Source organism: Lampetra planeri, chromosome 51, assembly GCF_965212315.1.
Source record: "Lampetra planeri chromosome 51, kcLamPlan1.2.h2, whole genome shotgun sequence".
Classification (NCBI taxonomy): domain Eukaryota; kingdom Metazoa; phylum Chordata; class Hyperoartia; order Petromyzontiformes; family Petromyzontidae; genus Lampetra; species Lampetra planeri.
In genome coordinates this window covers 8665247-8685104 of record NC_136157.1, presented here as the reverse complement: position 1 = coordinate 8685104, position 19858 = coordinate 8665247, and the positions used below count along the sequence as shown (strand labels likewise).

Here is a 19858-nt window from a genome sequence, read left to right as displayed (position 1 = left end):
TCCCCCCCCGTCCTTGAGTCGTCATTGATGTTTGGGTTTTGGCCCCGGTGCAACCGCTCGTGGGGGCCCTGGTGGTGGGGGGGGGGGGCCTGGTCGGGGGGGGCCCTGGTGGAGGCCATGGTGGGGGCCATGCACCACCAAATGTCCCTTTGGCCCACACACCCAGGTTCTCTCTCAAGCGGCGACTCAAAGTTTGTTCTCCCTCCGCACCTCCGATTAGCTACGTGCGGTGAAGTGCCTTCCCCCCCCCTATATCTGAGAGGAGCTGGAGCCGCACCTGGTTTGTCAACGACGCATGATCTGGCCATATTTGCGTCAAGACTCGCCGCCACCCGGCACAGCCAAGCATTTAATACGACGCGTGTGAAAGCGATTAGTGTGCCAATTATGGGTTTGGCTCGCCGGTAGGTTGAAGAATTTGACGCCAAATTTACCTTTGGGCCCTCAAGAAGTTTCGTCACAACGCACGTGCTATGTTGCGTAACCTGGGGTGCCCCGTGGCTAGGAGATGTTAACTCCCTCGCCCGGTATACAGAAAGTTGTGGGTTCCATCCCGACCCTGACGCCGACTGTATACGGAGTTTGCGGTGTCTCTCTCCCCTATGGTCGTGTGGATTTTTCTCCGGGTCCTCCGGTCTTCCCCTCCACGATCCACGATGAGAAACACGCGTTTAAGAGTGAATTTGCCATAAATGCCTGCACGATAAGCCACTTCGCTGAGTTGTCGTTTGCGATCGCCTGGTCGCTTCTGAAAAAAGATCTACACAGCTCAATGGGACCGTACCTGGTAAAAAGAAAAAATGAACAGTTCAACCTTTCGATTTAAAGCTTTCGTGACTGGTTCTTTCGGTAAAGTCACGTAGAAGGGAAATAATAACTTAAAAATAATTCTAGATTTGAAGCTTTCGTGACTGCAAGGATTCATACTCTTAGGTTGTTTTCGGTAAAGTCACGTAGGTAAAAATAAATATAAATAAAATTATAAATCACGACGTTTCAGAGGCAACACAAGTCTCCGTCATCAGGTGGGACCGTCACAGCTAAATTTATTGTCTCAAGTGAGGCAAAATTCCAAGAGACAAGCTCTTAAATACAAGTTGGGGGGGAGGGGCTTTTCTGAATGTGGTAGCCAATAAAAATCATAAAAATAAAACATTTGTATTATTTACCTTCTACGTGACTTTACCGAAAGAACCAAGAACATAAATTTCGATTTAAAGCTTTCGTGACTGCAGGGATTCATGCAGGGATTCATCTTCTTGGTTCTTTCGGTAAAGTCACTGTTCTCCACCTGAAGACGGCTGCTTGCGTTGTGGCCGTAACGTCGTGAGAATTATTTTATTATGCTTTATTTTTATTATTTTATTATTTTCCTTCTACGTGACTTTACCGAAAGAACCAAGAAGATGAACCAAGAACATAGTTCAACCTCTTGAGCACGAGGCTCTGAACCTCGCTGTGGGGAGTGGACATCACAGGCTCGTCACGGCACGCTGTGTTGGGGCAACTGTCGTCACCCCGTGGGGCGGCGTCCCTTGCCGCTTGTTGCAGAGGGCTCTGTTGCGTTTCGATGCCCTGTGGCCACCCTGGTCAAGTGTGCTGGTGCTTTAAAAGTAAAAACAAAACAATACCGCGTGCTGTCTGCTTCACAGTTGACATTGAAGATGCCACGAAGTGGAGGCCATGCGTGGAGCCGGCGCCGCGAATTTGAACAAAAAAATATTTTGTCTAAATTGTCGCCCTCCCCTCGTACTGCGAAAACTGGGCAAGGCCTCGCCTGAAAATAGATTTTGTTTAGACTCGCCGAGGTTAGACTGTAATAATAATCTCAGTATGAATAAATAAGAAAAGGTTTTACCCTTTCTGGCAATAAAACAGCTGTTAAGATGTTCAAACACCAAATAGATACATTTTGAAAGGAATCATGTCTGCATTAACCACACGTACTTGTGAAAATGCAAACAAATATCAGATAATATATGACGCAGTCTTTAATAATTATGTAACTCGAATGGGATATGCATTGCCTTTGCAACTGCTTTGTCTACACCAGAGACAACCTTCTTTTGGGTCTAGTCTCTTATCTTAGTTTGTTTGTTGCGGCTGCACCCGACTTAAGAGCCGCATGGCTCACAGGGCTATACCTAATAAATGAAACTTGAAATGAAACTTGAAACCAGCGTCAGACCAGAGAACACCAAACGGCGAACTGCACAATGATAATGCCACCATCAGAGCATGTCAACAGCTCGGGGTGAGCAGCTACAAAATGGGGCATTTTTTGCCAGTATCAAAGTATGAAAAAACACATTCCTGCGGAGGGAGCTGGTAGGAACGTTGGGTTGCTCGGTCAATGGCCAGGGTCAACGGCGGCGTGGTGTATTCCGCATATATGCCCGACTTTGAGGGCGGGCACAAGCCGGCGTGAGTAGGTTAAACGTTGAGTTTTATAAGGGCACCACGGGGTGACCAGCCCCTCCCCACCCAGCCCCACCCCTCCCACCCCCCACCCAGCCCCACCCTCCCCACCCAGCCCCACCCTCCCCACCCACCCCACCCAGCCCCACCCTCCCCACCCAGCCCCTCCCCACCCCTCCCATTTTTGGATGCACGACGGACGGACACAATAATCCCCTGTGGGCTGGTGTAACCAGGTTCCTACCGGTATAATAACCTCATCAATTACAGCCTCGCCACCGCGATAACGTCACTGTGAGTGCAGCACAAGAACGATTTCAATCTCGTCGCAGCTCTCGTTGCCAGACTTCAACCTCGGCTCAATCTCGTCCGATCTTGGAAGCTGAGCAGAGTTGGGGGCTTCTAGATTTGAAGCTTTCGTGACCGCAAGGATTCATCCACTTTGTTTTTTTCGGTAAAGTCACGTAGGTAAAAAATAAATGAAAACTCATTTAAATCACGACGTTTCGGAGGCAACACACGAAGACGGAAACTTGTGTTGCCTCCGAAACGTGATTTAATGTAGTTGTTTTCATTTATTTAATTTTTTAACCTACGTGACTTTACCGAAAAAACCGTGCGTTTGGACGGGGGGGGCCAACGTAATGAAGGCTTGTAACAGGATGTCGTTGGGACTGCGATGCTTTGTGTCGCGTTCGTGGCCAGCAGAGGGCGGTACGGTCACATCCTTTGATTCCAGGACTCCGTGCTGACAACCAGACTGGTGAAGTCAAGGCGCCCTTCCCCCTCCAACCCAGCTTAAATATACGCTGCCAAGCATGGTGGTGTTCGTTCAGACGCTGTCTTTCCGACAGACCTGTTCTTCACCTGAGGACGGCTGCTTGCGTTGTGGCCGAAACGTCGTGAGAATTATTTAATGTTTTATTTTTATTATTTTATTATTTCCCTTCTACGTGACTTTACCGAAAGAACCAAGAATATGGTGAAGTATGTTCAACTCGGCCGCTGGGAGACCCTCATCCAGCAGTGGATTGACAAAAGGGGCGTTCTGAGGCTGCGTGTCAATCTCACGACGATTTCCAGCAACTACCGATTAGCACGGTACGAAAGACAATCTTCACTAAGGGGCCGTCCATAAATGACGTCACGCAATTTTGGACGATTTTTGACCCCTCCTCCTCGTCACAAAAAGTCAGACCCCCCCCTCAAATATGACGTCACAAAGCTCTGCCCCCCCCCCCCCAAATATAAAACATGCTTCAAATCGCTTAAAACTATTGTCATTGTAGAGCGTATTTAATGTGCCTTATGTGCCGCTGCACTCTGATGTTGTAGGAGAAAACATTTATCAAAAAGTCTATTTAATTAAGTAGAACGTGTTATATATATTTATTTAAAGTTGCGCATTTTGATGTGACGTCACATTTATCCCCCCCCCCCCGTCACAAATGTCTGACCCCCCCCCCCCCCAGGTGCGTGACGTCATTTATGGACGGCCCCTAACTGCAGCCTCGCCACTTACCACAGCCTCGCCACCTGTCGCAATTATCCAACCCCACCACCTCACCACCACCTCACCACCACCTCACCACCACCTCACCACAACCTCACCACCACCTCACCACCACCTCACCACCTCACCACCACCTCACCACCACCTCACCACAACCTCACCACAACCTCACCACAACCTCACCACAACCTCACCCGTGCCATCGCAGTCTCACCGGAGCTCCGCCGGCAACCTCGCCAGCTCACCACCACAGCCTCGCAGCAATCTCACCACGGCCTCTGCCAGGCTTAGGCGGCGCCTGTGACACGTTCGTAACGCGTGAGGGTTCCAGCCGCAGCCAACCATAGAAGGGACGCAACCAGCAATCATCGCTTTAAAACAACTTTATTTATTTACAAGTCAGGGGGGGTGGGTAGGGGTGGTGCCATCACCAGACGCGGACGGGCATCGCCGGGGGGGGCGGTCAACAAAGGTGGGCACCGGTGAAACCAGCCGGTGAACCCAGGCAAGCCCCACCCTGGGGGTCCCACCATAGGCCCCCCCTCCCCAGCCCCTTCAAAGCCCCCGCCCCCCCTTGCTCTGGCAAGGGGAGGCAAAGCGGTGAAGGCTTTTCGCGCTCAGGTCGGGCCCTAGTGGGCACTTTCGCCCCTTCAACGCCACTGGGCCCCCGTGGGGTTAAGGTTCAGCAGCATCAGTGGTCACTACACTTAACGCCCCGTAAAAAGACGAAGCTTATGTTCTATCGGGGGGGGAAATCTCACCGCGGCTACGGGTTTCATCAACGCGACAAGGAAACAACACGAACAAATCACGCGTCGCCATCTACAGCCTGAGTTTTTAGAAGGACAAAAAAACAAACGATAAAACATTTAATAACAACAACAACACAGGAGCCCGCGCACCGCTCGCTCGTTTAGCCCGGGACGCTCGCAAGGAGAGGTCCAGCTTCTTGGCAGCCAGACGGCTCACCAGCTCGCTAGCCCTTCAAGCGCCCGCCAGCTCACCAGCACGCTCACCAAGCTTAACCTGCCGGCCGGTGCGCTCAACGGTCAGCCAGCCCAGCCAGCCCGCTCACTCGGCCACCGGCCAGCGCACCATTGGCCAACCAGTCCTGACACTGGCCAGCCCGCTCACTGGCTTTCCCGCCAGCTGGCCGGCTCGCAAACTGGCCGGCCGGCACGGATGCCGGCCAGCTCGCTCGCGTCCCAGTCCAACCGCCAAGCCTTTGGCCTGCCGCACGTTTGGTTGTCGTGTGGTCGGGCCCGGCCGCGGGATAGCGCGCTCCTCGGACGTCGGTTATTTTTCAGCCTCGGTCATCGTCGTTGCGGTGATTGGTAGTGGTGGTGGTGGTGGAGGCGACCGTCGCCTCGTGCGGAGCCGGCCGCGTCAAGGGGTGAGGCTGGACGGGGCCCCGCCGATGGCCCTCTGCTGCCGTCCGGTGAGCTGGGCCTGGATGTCCCGCAGCTGCTCGGGAGAGGCGAGGCCCTTCAGCGCGGAGTTCTCGCGCTCCAGGTGCGAGTTTCGCTCCACGAGCTCCTTGATCTGGTCCTTGAGCACCTCCACCTCCTCGCGCACGGCGAACATCAGGTGGGACTTGACGAGGTCCTGAGATGGACACGGGGGACGGGCGGAGAGGAGAGAGGGGGGGGGGCGGCGGTTAGGAGGAGGTCACGCGGCAGCGAGGCTTTGCCAGCTGTCCGGAATCGGTGTGCGTACAACAGGTGGTGGGTATTGATTTGGACCCAGATCTGCTGCCAGTGCTGCGTTGACCATCATCGCAGTGGCCTGCACAGTTTTGATACTAGACCTGTATGTACGTATGTACGTATGTAAATTGAACTTATTTCGCACCGTACGTAGCCAACCGTGCTAAATCGGTTGGCTACGTACGGTTTAAAGTAAAAGAAAATATATTTAATTTTAACTTATTTCCAATCGCATATATGCGGATTGTCTTTTAACTGCGATTCTTAAATTCAAGATTGTCCGTGTTTAACGTCAGGTTATAAACGCTAAGTCTGTGCTGCTTTCCGATTGCCCGGGTGAAAGTTGATGAACTAATGACAAACATTTGTACGACTTAAAAATGTCTGCAAAAGGAGTCAACTGAGATTACGCAACGCAATACAAATCTGGCTGCAGCCTGATGAAGCTGGTTGTAATTACTGGCGAAACGTCGTAGCTCAGATTGCAAATGTTGTGGCTTTGCTCTCCAACACACCAGTTAGTGCTGTACTAGTAACGATTTGGCCATATTCTGTTTACGTGACAACCCTTACTAATTGGTTGTGTCGAGTGGTGGTTGCGGGTTTAACGACACGTTCATATTTACGTGATCTAACCCAGAACAAAAACGTGCATGATGGATAAAGCAAACATCGCCTGGCCAACCCCAACCGTTTCACAACTGCGAAACTACTGCAGCCAGCCGTAGTCGCACCTTCCTTTACAAATACGACTCTGTTGGCTTCTGAGATCTGACGACAGGGCCACATTCCTGATCATTTGCTCACAAGCGCGTGTGGGTGTACATGTGTGGGTGTGCGTGCATGCTTAGTACGTCATAAAACACTCAAAATAGATCTTCGCCCTCCATAAAAACCTTGCACGAGCTGCGTCACTGGCGCGTAAGTTCAGTTGAGTTGTCATTAATTGATACGAAAGGAATTTACAAACCCCCTTGTCAATCCACCACTGGACAAAGGTCTTCCAACCGCTTAAAGAGTCTCCTTGGCAAGGTTTGGGCCTAGGTCAGTGATGGTGAAGCTGTCGAACTTGGACATGCAGAGATCGGGACAAGTGTGAGAGGGACAGGGTGCGGTGTGTCTCTGCTTTCTGTCTTCGCTGTCTGTCTCCTATCCGTCCGCCCTGCCTCATCCCTGATTTGTCTCAGTCTCCCACCGTCTATTCTCCACCGTACGTCATTCCTGTCCATCTTCCATCTCGCCTGTGTGCCCCGTTGTCTCTCTGCCCCCCTCTCTGTCTTCCCTGTGTGTCTGCCTGTCCGTGTCACCTCCTAATTGTCTGCCTTCCCTGCCCACGCCCTTCCGTGTCTCTCCCATCCCGTCTCTCTGCGCTTTCCCACTGGGGCTGCGTCTTTCTCCCTGGGTTGCCGTCTGTCTGTCTCCCTGTCTCTCTCTTATCGGGTGAGAGACAAAAACAAACAAACACCAACCTGGTAACACGGGTAAATATTTAACAAGGTGGATGACTCAAGTGCGTGGGTTGAGTGTGCGCGCGTGTGTGCGCGTGCGGTCGGACGTGGTGCTGGCCACCCACCCCCTCGTGTGTCGTCTCAGCTTTCATAGTTGCTACTCCCTAGCAGCACCTGCCCCAACCCTCGCTACACACGGGGGATCTTTGTCTTGTGTGCGTGACCGGCCGTAAATGACACTGCCGTACATATACACTTTCGGGGTAATAACGCGGTCGTTATTCAAGTCTGCGTCGTCTCTACTGAGCGGGCGGGGAGAGTTTGTTTGGAGCTCTCCCGACTTCCCTGGGCGGAATGACTTGGCAGGGTGTGGTCACCACCAGGCACGCGCTTAGCGGTGGCTCGGGCGAGACGAGGCGGGGAAAGGACGCAAAATGACCGTGACTCAAATCTGCCGTTCGTATCCCCCTTTTCTGGGGGCTCTGCGGGTCACGAAAACCGCTAGAGAGGAGGGGAGTGGCGCGGTGGGGAGGCGGGGGGGTGGATTCCTCGCGTCTCCACCGGCTTATTCCGCTAAGAAATAAGTAAAGCAGAACGAGTTTCTTAATTTAGTGAAGAAATCAAGAATGTTTGGTTGCTTGGGTGGTGGCGGACGTGCCGACGAACAGCAAAGAGTTGACGCGGCTGTCGATATCGCTGCTCTGAAATTAAATAAGTATCTCGTCGGTGACGTTTCGGGGCAACGGGGTCGTCTTAAAACGTTGGCCTTTTTGTGTTGCTAAGATGTTTTTGTTTTGTTTACTTTAAGGGCAGAGTTTATTGATGAACGCTTGCGATGTTTTCAGCTGGGACTGCGACCGAGTGCCCTTTAGGAGGCCTTTGCGGGTGCCTATCTTAGGCCTCAAGAGCAACAATGTATTCATGGGGGTTGAAGTTCATCTTCTGTGGCCATGCTCCAAGGCCGTAGCCATGTAGTCAACATTGGAGGGGACCAAATCTTCCAGGGGGTCTAGGGGTCCCCCCCTCCCCAGAAAAAAAAATCTCAATTTGAAAACGAATTTCCTGTCTAAAATATTACAAGAATTCACTAACACACAGGATGGACTTTTTTTTACAATAATGTCTAATAGTGTATTGTATTACATTGCTCTGTTTTTTCTTTTTGACCTTTTCTTGTTTCATTGTATGTAATGGCAGATATTAGGGATTAATAAAGTACAACCATAACCACAATCATATAAACAGAAATCTATTTTATAGCAATATATTGGGGGGGGGGGGGGCATTTTGAGCATATTTGAATATTGGGGAGGGATGTCCCCCCCCAATATCTATTATAATTACGGTCTTGCTGTGACCCAAAGGGTGGTTAAAAACTCTCCACCGCTCTCTGCGGAGTTCCGAATGCAATCGTTTCTGCAGCTCAGCCACCGCAGGACGGATGTCGACAGCGGAATTTCTATTTAATTATGGGGTGCGGCAAAAGAGTTTAATTTTTTTTTTCAAGTGCGCTTATTTTTTTACGTGTCCTCATCTATATTAGTCACCGCATAGGGCACGCGCACCCACACAAGACAAAAATATAAAGCGGGATACAACGCCGCAACATCAACGGTACAAGCATTGCCAAACCACGGGCATTAAAAAATTTCGTACACCTGTCCGCCTTCCACTCTCGAGAAGGCTCATTGCCCGAAACGTCAGCCTATTATATTAAATCTTTGTAAGGCAAACCTGCACCGTGGTTACCGGGTAGGTCGGACGGGCGGTGGGAGGGGAAAACAAAACACTCAGGGGGGTACGAATGACACAGTCGGTGTCAGACGCGAATCTCCCCGTGTCCATCCCTGCATTCTGCTCGAACTCTTTAACACCCAATTCTGAACGTTGGCACAATGTTGTGACAACGTTCCATGTTTACCGGGCACAGTACTAAGAACAAAGCTGTCAACCCACACGGTTTACCCCGTATTATTGTGAATTTGAGTTTTCAGGTCCATACGGCGTACAGCCGTTTCAATACGGGCAAAGAATGTGTCTGTTTGTTTGTGTTTTGGTTCTTTCGGTAAAGTCACGTAGGTGAAAATTAAATAAAAAATAACTAAATTTCGTTATTTTTATTTCTTTTTTATTTTATTTTCATCTACGTGATTTACCGAAAGAATCAAAGAGTATGGATTATTGCAGTCACGAAAACTTCAAATCTAGAATTTTTTGTGTTTCTCTCCTTGTAGGATGAACTTTGAGATGTATAAGGGCACAGGGTGACCATTGATGTCTGAATGTGTCTGTAATAAGGTAGGGCACTGATAAGGGGTTTACAGGTATGTAGTGTAGTGTATAGTCGTGGTGTATAGTAGCAAACCTGTCAACCCGTGCAGTTTACCCCAAATTCTTGTCCAGGGAAAGTGAGTTATCAGGTCCACACCGCGTACAGCCGTTTCAAAACGGGCAACACATTTTATTTTACTACGTGTTTGTGTTTCTTCCTTGTGATGGGACTCTGCTGGATGAAGGTTTATATTTATAAGAGCACGGGGTGACCAATAAGGTCTGAATTTCTCTGTAATAAGGTAGGGCACTAAGGGGGGTTGACAGGTATGTGATATGCCCCGGATTCTAAGACGCTCTGGAAAGTTAAGACTCACCCCTATACTTTGTGCCCCGTTGTCAAGTAAAGTTATACGGATCTGGTGTCTCACACACACATACAGCCACAACTACCGGGTTATAGGATGCACGCCCCAAGCTATGCTTTAAAATACAGAATGGGGGGCGGGAGGATTGCATCTGATAATCCGAATATAATATAATAAATATTTCTACAATATTTTATCTACCGGGCCAGCACAATAGGAAGGTTACGAGTTAAAATTCTGATTGTGGGGGGTGGGGTGGGCCTAAGCCCATCATCCCTGCAGGGTCGATAAAACGAGCACCACTTTGTGTTTGGGAGGTAGGTCAACAGCGATGGCCTTGCACACCCCCCGCCATAGCAAAGTGGAATTCTCACCATTGGCTCAAGATTTGAGCAATAAAATCACCTTCACGTTGATCATTATTCACAAAGTACAGATGGGAGGGAGGCTGAGCCGTTATCAGGTTGGATACAATGAGCAAGGGTCATTGCCCGAAACGTCGACTATTGCATGGGGGGGGGGGCTTGCTTGCAAGCCACGGTGCGTGACCACACGCATCAGCAGCCACCCACACGCTCCGTGCGGCTCTGTGTGAGCGAGCCGCCGGTCTGCTCCCCCTCTTTATATACCGCGTCCAAATATAGCCCCGACTCGAGCACCAATCAGCAGCCTCGAGCCACTAACAAGCCACACCCCCTCGGCTCTCCTCATCCGCCCCCACCCCTTTATACCCCTACCGCCCACACACCCCCACCAAAGACAAAGATCCCCCGTATAGCCTGTAACAGACTGTTGGGGCAAGTGCTGTTAGCGAGCAGCCACAACGGCTCACGACGGAGGTTTGGGGTGGCCAGCACCACGCCCGGCCGCCTTTGTCTCCCCAATGGCGATGTTTTTATTAGTTTCCACGCACCGCACCGGGTACTCATTTGAGGCCGAGTCGACCTAGGGGAGGCCCAGAACCGGTTCAGATAATTAATCGTCACCGGTATTGACCGTGAGCGGGAGTCGAACCCGCATCTCCGGGTTTCGTAGCACGGCGTAAAGCGCTAACCGTTGCACCACCGCTCCCCCCCACCACCACCAGCACCACACCCATGCCGAGAACAAGTTGTTCCTGTGGCCTGCCATGCGGTGAGCAGTGTTGGGGTTGTGTGTGGGGGGAGCAACGAATGGTCGCCCCTGGCAACGCGGGGTAAACACAGCGAGGTTAGCCGCGACTGCTACTGCCTCTTTGCTCGCATGTCAAGGTGCTGGGTGTCAACACCGGTGACGATCACCCTGAACCGGTCTACACCTAGGTAGACTCGGCCTCGAATTGGTTTGCACGGTGCAGCGCGCGTGTGTTTAAACGTCGCCACTGCGGAGAGACAAAGGCGGACAGGTGTGTGGTGCTGGCCACCCACCCCCCCTAGTGTGCCGTGCCGGCCTTCACACTAACAGCACTTGCCCCAACAGGCTGTTGCAGGCTACACGGGAGATCTTTGTCTTTGCCTCTGGCTAAGCATGTCTGTGTGCCTGTGTCTTTGTGTCTGCATGTGCATGTATTTGTGTCTATTGTGTGTGCCTGTGTATGCTTGTGTACAATTAAATATCTTGCTGTGTGCATGCCCGTGTGTCTGTCCGTCTCGTATGTTGAACTTCTTTCGCACCGTACGTAGCCTGCGTGTGTTGCGTGTGACTGTTTAGGTAAATGCTTGTGCGTGTGTGTGCGCGTGTGCTTGTGTGAATCTGGCTATAATATCTGTCCACCGATGCAAAATATCATGAGCAGAGGTGGAAAAAAAAACTCAAATATTCACAACTTCTGATAGCCCCCCCCCCCACCATTCTCAAACTGCACTCTCCGAATATTGAACCCTAGCACCCCCCCCCCCCCCCAATAATCAAGCAGGGACTCACCATGGCTTGCTCAATCTTGTTGTCAATCGCTACCACGCTTGCTCCGGACGCACTGTGAACACAAAAAAACACAAGCCATTCCAGAGTTAGTCAACACTCACGGGGGGTTCAACCACGAGACTTTGGGTGGGAGGGGTGCCCCCCCTTAGGACCCCCGTGATCTGCACAGCTCGTGTGGACGTGACAACCGCTTCCAAGACCACTAAGGAACTGAAAGCCACACGCCGCTGGCGAGAGTAGGTGGCAACAGGAGGAGTGGGGGAGGAATGGCTGACGACTTTACTACTGTGGGAAGACGACGACAACAACGAGAGGAGGATGAGAATGATGAGACACCATCACAACAACGAGGGCGGATGGAGAACCACGTGACCGAGAAAGAACGGGAATAAAACCACCGTAATACAGGTATTTTTGGTTTTGATTGCGTCAATATATAAATGTGTCGTTGAACCCGCCACCACCCGACACAGCCAACCGGTGTGTTGGAGAGCAAAGCCACAACATCTACAATCTTGAGTACGACGTTTCGCCGGTAATTACAACCAGCTTCATCAGGCAACCGCCAGATTTTGAGTGGTGGCGTGTTCAACGAGACTTTTATAATATTTACGCGATCCAACCCAAAAAAACAACAACTATTATGTATAGACGACATCGGCCGCGAAATCCTACGCGAATAATATATCAGAGTACGTGGCCGACCTGTTTAGGGCCCCCTGCTGTGAGAAAGTTTAGGCCGTGACACGAACATCTGGCACGGGGATCATGCGGGTACCGGTAGGGGGGGAGGAGGAGGAGGTGTTGGGATACGTTCCAGAGGGCTAGCCCGGGAGAACGAGCACAACCGAAATGTTGTTGTTGTTGTTACCTGTGGCTGAGACGCACGGACACGCAATCCGTGCCCAGCAGGGACACGAAGAACGCCACGGACACATTGTGAAGCTCAAAGGCTCCCAGGCTACTCGCGGTGGCGCGGGAGCATTCTTCAGACATCTTCATTCTTCACCGGCTCTTCTTCACTGGCTCCTCTTAACTAGCTCCTCTTAACTAGCCCTGGGTAGCTCTTCGCTTTGACTAGCCAACGGAGACCCACTCAAATCCGCCGACCAGCTAGCTACCTCCTCGCTGAGAGCAATGGGATTTTGTTTTTGCGCTCACAGAGAGCGAATATTCGTTGGAGCTGAGCGCGCAGGCGGCTAAACAACACGGCAGCAGCTACCGGCGACTTTGGAAACCAACGAATAGAGAGAGAGAGGAGTGAAGCCTGGTTTCTACTCGGGAGATATTCACCAACAGAGATAAACGAGAGGGGTTCTGAAAGCCACTGGGAGCGAGCGAGAGAGAAAGCCACGGCGAGAGAGCTCGCTCGGGTCCGTACCCTTCGAGAGATCTAATGCAAATGCGGTGGAACCCCTTGGCCGACTGAGCGTGACTGCAACGGGGAAGTGGTGGGGGGGGTACACGGTGGGTGGAGGGAGAGGAGAGTGAGGAGTCTCATCTGGTTCATTCCAGCCTGGGCTGGCTGGACTCCAGTGACGTCAGCAACCTCTCCTCCTCGTTCCCTGATCCCCCCCCAGCCCTCCCCCCCGCCCTCCATCCCCCCCTCCACCCCCACCGCCCTCCACCCCCACCTCGCCCTCCCCCGCCCTCGACACCCACTCGCCCTCTCTCTCTCCGTCAACAACATCACCATCATCATCATCACGAAGCACACATTCGTCACTGCCACACAAGGAAGATGATGATGCGGTGCCATATGGCGACGTTTCGGGGCAATGCCCTACCCCCCTGCCGCCTCCGCTTAATAGCAAGCAAAATAAAAATAAAAAAAACCCTCAACGCATTCGTCAATAACACTGCCTCTGTAAAGGGAAAATATATAATGGGCGACATTTGGGGCAATGTCCCTTCTTAGTAGCAGAGAGATGTGGCGAGCCAGACAGACATTGCATCATACCCACCGCGAGATACGTCGTGATATGTGCATGGGCTTGCTCCTAAACATCAACAGACGGGTAAACGGTTACGTGTCTGTCTGACCATATGCCAATTGGAAGTATTTTTGTGTCAGCATCTGGAAACATTCTTCAACTCTTCTTAATTGCTACCAGGGTCCCGTCGTGGTGTGTAATACTGTGGTGTATCAACGCAGGCCTCCACCTATCCCACTCACTCAATCTTTCTTTAGGCCCCGCGTCGTATATCTCCGCTAAGGCCCCATTGCCCGAAACGTCGCCTTTTAAATGCGCTCGTTGCAGCCACTGCCAATGCCGAGTGGGCATGGCAACAACGACAACCACCATAACAACAGCCACAACAATCCCTCCTCTCTGCGTTTTACTCTGCGACCGAAAGAAAAACACGTGCACATGACGGAATCCGCCAGCAAGGGGAGGCAGAGAGGCAGTGCGTGTGCTTGCTTCGGAAGATGATAACCTGATGCAAAACAAATGTGGGAAATGAATAAAAACATAAATAGACTCTCCAGCAATGTGCGACTCTGGTCATCCAGAACAGACCGTGGAACCACGCAACGCCCCGATCCACAGTTTCATTTATTTATTTTAATTTCATTTATTGGGTATAGCCCTGTGAGCCATTCGGCTCTTGAATCGGGTGCAGCCGCAACAAACAAAAAACATGAAACAAAAACATGAACAAGAAAACATCTTAAAGTGACTATGCGACTAAGTGCAAACAGAAAATCCAGGAAAAGACGGCAAAGTATTCCGCAAAAAGCACCGTACACCAACACTGGGTGCAAAAATCCCAGTGGGATGCAAGTCAAACAACAACAACAGCAACCACAGACGAGTGGGAGACGCTATGGCGATGTCTGGCTTTACCACGTGAATGTGAGATTGTAGCTGTTACTCTGCATCTTCATCATCAGCAGCAGCAGCAGCCGTACGACAAGAATGAAGGAGCAGAGAATTGGGGCAATGGTGCAGTGGTGTTCATCCCATGCACGAACGACACTCCTCCTTCACAAATCGAACATTAACGACACAAAGCCAAACCCCACATAGACACACGGAGATACCTAGAGATACCCCCCCCCCCCCCACATAGAGATGCGTAGATAATCGTGGAGACAAACGGAGATGCAGAGATACTCATAGAGATAACGCGAAAACACAGAGACACCGAGTGATACATTAAAGACAAGCCACGATAGAGCCATTGTGGCCTTGCAAACCGAACTGTGGCCCACGTAGCGACCCCACAGAGACACACGGAGATACGTCAAGACCACCCATAGACATGCGTAGAGACACACGGAGATGGACTTGCAGAGACACCAAGAGACACACATTAAAGATTGTGGCCATGCTCCGTTAACGGAGGAGGAACTGCGAAGCTACACGAACTCTCTCTCTCTGCTGAAGCCCTCTCGTCGTCGCGAGCAGCAGCTCGCTAACAGCACTTGCCCCAACAGTCTGTTAAGGCTATACGGGGGATTTCTGTCTTATATATATAAAAAAAGCATACTGTATTTATCTAATAAGCGACGTTTCGGACAATGACCCTTCTTCACAGCACATTGAGGCGAGGCGGAGGTGTAGAGTGACCAGAGTGAGTATGTGACGAGACTAAACGAAGTTGGTGCTTGGCTCATCTTCTTGGTTCTTTCGGTAAAGTCTTTTGTCAAGGCGCCCTTCCCCCCTTCCAACCCAGCTTAAATATATGCTGCAAGCGTGGTGGTGTTTCATTCAGACGCTGTCTCCCCGACAGACCTGGTCTTCACCTGAGGACGGCTGCTTGCGTTGTGGCCGAAACGTCGTGAGAATTATTTTATTATGTTTTATTTTTATTATTTTATGATTTCCCTGCTACGTGGTGACTTTATCGAAAGAACCAAGAAGATGAATCCCTGCAGTCACGAAAGCTTTAAATCGAAGATGGTGCTTGGCTGTTTATGAATATAAAAATCAGGATTTACTGAGCTCGCCGATTGGCTGAGCTGATAATATTGGGTTGGGGAATTGGGCACCCCGCCCCCCACCACACCAACATTTACTAATAAGTAAGAGTGCTGGACTAAATGTGCGACAGGTTTTAATTCACCAGACTAAGACAATGTGAAATCCATACACTCAAGATTTCATAAAATCTCCACGGTCTGTCGTCGACCAGACAGAGACTGTGACAATAAATAAAAACCCCATTTAAATGCTGACTCGATGAACACTGGGAGCAAGCCATCACGAGCATCATCATCAGCCATCATCTCTCCCATCACCCCCTTCCCACTACCACTCACGCCACGACCAGCGCGTCCACACAACAACATCACACGGGCGAACAGCCCAGCAGACAACTGGACACGGGTAGAGAGACGCGTTCGAGACAAACACAGACACGGCGCCAGACACCGACTGACGCGGCCAGGTCATCAACGTCGTCAAGACAAGAGGCAGTCAGAGACGCAGTCAGAGACACAAGGTCAGAGACGCAGTCAGAGACACGAGGTCAGACATCGATATGCAGGCGCAGACACAGCACCTGGTGCTCAGGTCGGAGTACATCTTCCGGAAGAGCGTCCGACGGAACACCGCTTTGTCCCTCTGCGCCCTGGCGGCCTCCATCGCGGCGTCTGCGGTGGCAGGGAGTGTGTGGATGGGTCTCCGGTAGAGCGCTCGCTGCTCGATGTCTTTGCGAAAGACTCGATATCTCCTCGCCCATCAACGATGGAAAGACTTTCCAAATTCTGGGGTGAGTCCCTGAGAGGTTCCCTTGCACAACCGCCACGACACCCCCCTCCTCCTCCTGCCCCCCCTCCCAACCCCAACACTGCAGAGGTCTGGTAACATAGACGCGGACGATTTAAAAAGATTAAGGCGCAGCCCTGCAATTGCTGGAATCGCGCCGCTGCTGCCCGAAGGACGTCCGTTAGGAGGTTGTTCAAGAGCAGCGGTCCTCAAGCTTTTTGTCACCAGGCACCGGTTTCGTGGAAGACAATTTTTGTTCACGGACCGGGGGGTGGGGAGTTCATCATTGGGTCTTTCAAAGAAGCTCTCCAGCGACGCTTGTTTTTATTAATATTCGCTACTAGGGGTTAGCAGCTTGTGGGCTTGATGGAAGTGGTCAATAAAACAATGGGGGCGGGCCACGCACGGACTCACCGCTCACCACTACGCGGTGTGCAGAGTGTGTACACACACGGACTCACCGCTCTCAGCTGCTGTGCGGACCGGTTCCTAACAGGCCACGGGACCGGTACCGGGTTGGGGACCCCTGCTTTAGAGGGCTCCGTCTGACTCGACGTTTTTGTTGTTGTTGCCTAACTCCATCCACGCGCTGGCCACACGGTTTGTTTGTTTTCTAAGAGAATGGAGGTGACCCCCACACTTTACACCACCGCACGCGACCCGAAGATCGACGTTCCGTGGCGAACCCCATTATTTACCGCTGGGTGGACAGAGGGTGGGGTGTAGGGGTCGTGGTGGGAAGAGGGTGATTTGGGAAACCCGCAGCCACTGTTTGCCGCCGTCTTATCCCGCACCTCCGATTGCCACGGTTGGCTACGTACGGCGCGAAAGAAGTTCAACGTACGTGCACACAACTGCCGCGCCCGGAGATAGAATCTCACGGTGCGACCTCTGGACTGGCAAGAGGTAGAGACCGGCATTGGAATTTGCTGCATGACATTGCCCTCTGCTGCCCACATCGTCATCATCATCGGATATTATCAATCCACTGCTGGATCTTATCTTAACGGAATCTATATTAGGCGCCTTAGCCAAGGGGCTTTGTGCAGAGAATTAAGAACGGTACGACAACGCGTGAGGTGAATGTGATGGTGGAGATAAGGTGAATGTGATGGTGGTGATGAGGTGAATGTGATGGTGGTGATGAGGTGAATGTGATGGTGATGAGGTGAATGTGATGGTGATGATGAGGTGAATGTGATGGTGATGAGGTGAATGTGATGGTGGAGATAAGGTGAATGTGATGGTGGTGATGAGGTGAATGTGATGGTGGTGATGAGGTGAATGTGATGGTGGTGGTGAGGTGAATGTGATGGTGGTGATGAGGTGAACGTGATGGTGGTGATGAGGTGAATGTGATGGTGATGAGGTGAATGTGATGGTGATGAGGTGAATATGATGGTGATGAGGTGAATGTGATGGTGGAGATGAGGTGAATGTGATGGTGGTGATGAGGTGAATGTGATGGTGGAGATGAGGTGAATGTGATGGTGGTGATGAGGTGAATGTTATGGTGATGAGGTGAATGTGATGGTGATGAGGTGAATGTGATGGTGATGATGAGGTGAATGTGATGGTGGAGATGAGGTGAATGTGATGGTGGTGATGAGGTGAATGTGATGGTGGTGATGAGGTGAATGTGATGGTGGTGATGAGGTGAATGAAATAGACGAAAGGATGCGACGTGGGCGGTGGGGGGGGGCGAATCTGTGACGCGTAAATTCGCTGAAAGCGAAATCGATGACGGTAAAAATGATGACGATGGAAAGATGGGACGAACGGCGGTTAATGGCAATACCCGTGCGGCCAGATCAATGTCTCTCCACTCCGCCGCCATCTCTCGAGCTCCCTGCGATAGGTTAAACATCCACCTGGCGTCCGCATGGAAGCAAATCTGTGGCTGCCACCACTTCTCTCTCTCTCTCTACCTCACTGCAGCCGCTGTCGCATATTCTCAACGGCGACGCGTCCCGCCGCCAAACCCAACAACCCTCACCCGGGTGTCGAACCCATCAGTGTGGTGCCAACCTGGCCTCAACCAAAGCCTCACCCCGGTGTCGAACCCATCAGTGTGGTACCAACCTAGCCCTCACCACCAAGCCCTCACCCCGGTGTCGAACCCATCAGTGTGGTACCAACCTGGCCCCACCACCAAACCCTCACCCCCGTGTCGAACTCATCAGTGTGGTACCAACCTAGCCCTCACCACCAAGCCCTCACCCCGGTGTCGAACCCATCAGTGTGGTACCAACTTAGCCCTCACCACCAAACCCTCACCCCCGTGTCGAACCCATCAGTGTGGTACCAACTTAGCCCTCACCACCAAAGCCTTACCCCCGTGTCGAACCCAAATCCTGTCTCAGACCAGACCCGACTCTGACCCAGCTTTGAACTCTTGACCCCTGCCCTGTGTGGCTGTCGGCCGCGCGTGCTGCGTGCTGCGTGGTACGGGCCCTGGCGCGTGCGTGCCAGGTACACTCAGGGCGGGGGGGGGGTGATGCGGTGATTTGGCACCGAGCCCCGGACGCCACAACGCAAACGTCGGGCGAGCGAGAAGCATCCGGAGCGCTCCCAACAGCTCCCCCACCCCAAACCTTCCTTCACCAACCCGCACTGAGCAGCGTGGGGTGAAGTATGGTCAAACAGGCCATCACACCCACCCACCATCATCACCGCGAGCACGTGACTGACGCGGCATGGGGAGGCACGGTTTGGTCTGGAGCAGGGTCTGGGTTCGATCCAGGATTGGGGTGAAGGTTTGAGCCAGGAATTTGTGTTTGAGCCAGAATGAGGGTTTGGTTTAAAGCCGTGGGTTTGAGCCAGGATTTTTGGTTTCGGCCGGAGGCTGGGGGCATGAGCCACGCCGCGATGAGGATTTCAGCCAGACTGGAAAAGCGTCAGGGTTTGATCCCTGGCCGGGGCCAACGCTGAGTAACAACTACTACCCCCAGTGCCGTCATCCCTCCCGTGTGCAGGAGATAAATTTATCCCTGGAGCTGAGAGATGGCGTCTCACTGGAGACTGTCCGACCTCCCTGCTCTGTCCGCGGTCCAAGCACAGCCCGTCCCGCCAACCACCCCCAACGGGACTAGCGGCTAGGGGCTAAGAGCTAGTGCCTATGGCTAGACATAGGGTTAGTGCTAGTGGCTAGCATGAGAGTTATGGCTAGCAGGCAAGAGCTAGTGCCTATGGCTAGACATAGGGTTAGTGCTAGTGGCTAGCATGAGAGTTATGGCTAGCAGGCAAGAGCTAGTGCCTATGGCTAGACATAGGGTTAGTGCTAGTGGCTAGCATGAGAGTTATGGCTAGCAGGCAAGAGCTAGTGCCTATGGCTAGACATAGGGTTAGTGCTAGTGGCTAGCATGAGAGTTATGGCTAGCAGGCAAGAGCTAGTGCCTATGGCTAGACATAGGGTTAGTGCTAGTGGCTAGCATGAGAGTTATGGCTAGCAGCCAAGAGCTAGTGCCTATGGCTAGACATAGGGTTAGTGCTAGTGGCTAGCATGAGAGTTATGGCT

The 19858-nt window shown here is 51.9% G+C and overlaps 1 protein-coding gene across 1 annotated transcript in view; it reads right to left on the bottom strand.

Moving 5' to 3' along the window:
• Positions 1 to 4298: 4298 nt before the first annotated feature.
• Positions 4299 to 19858, bottom strand: part of LOC144734421 (uncharacterized) — a 42290-nt gene continuing 26730 nt past the window's right edge. The window contains 2 exon segments of the mRNA XM_078616603.1: positions 4299 to 5536; positions 11627 to 11678. Of these exon segments, the coding sequence (XP_078472729.1) occupies positions 5318 to 5536; positions 11627 to 11678 (271 nt within the window). The 3' untranslated portion in view covers positions 4299 to 5317.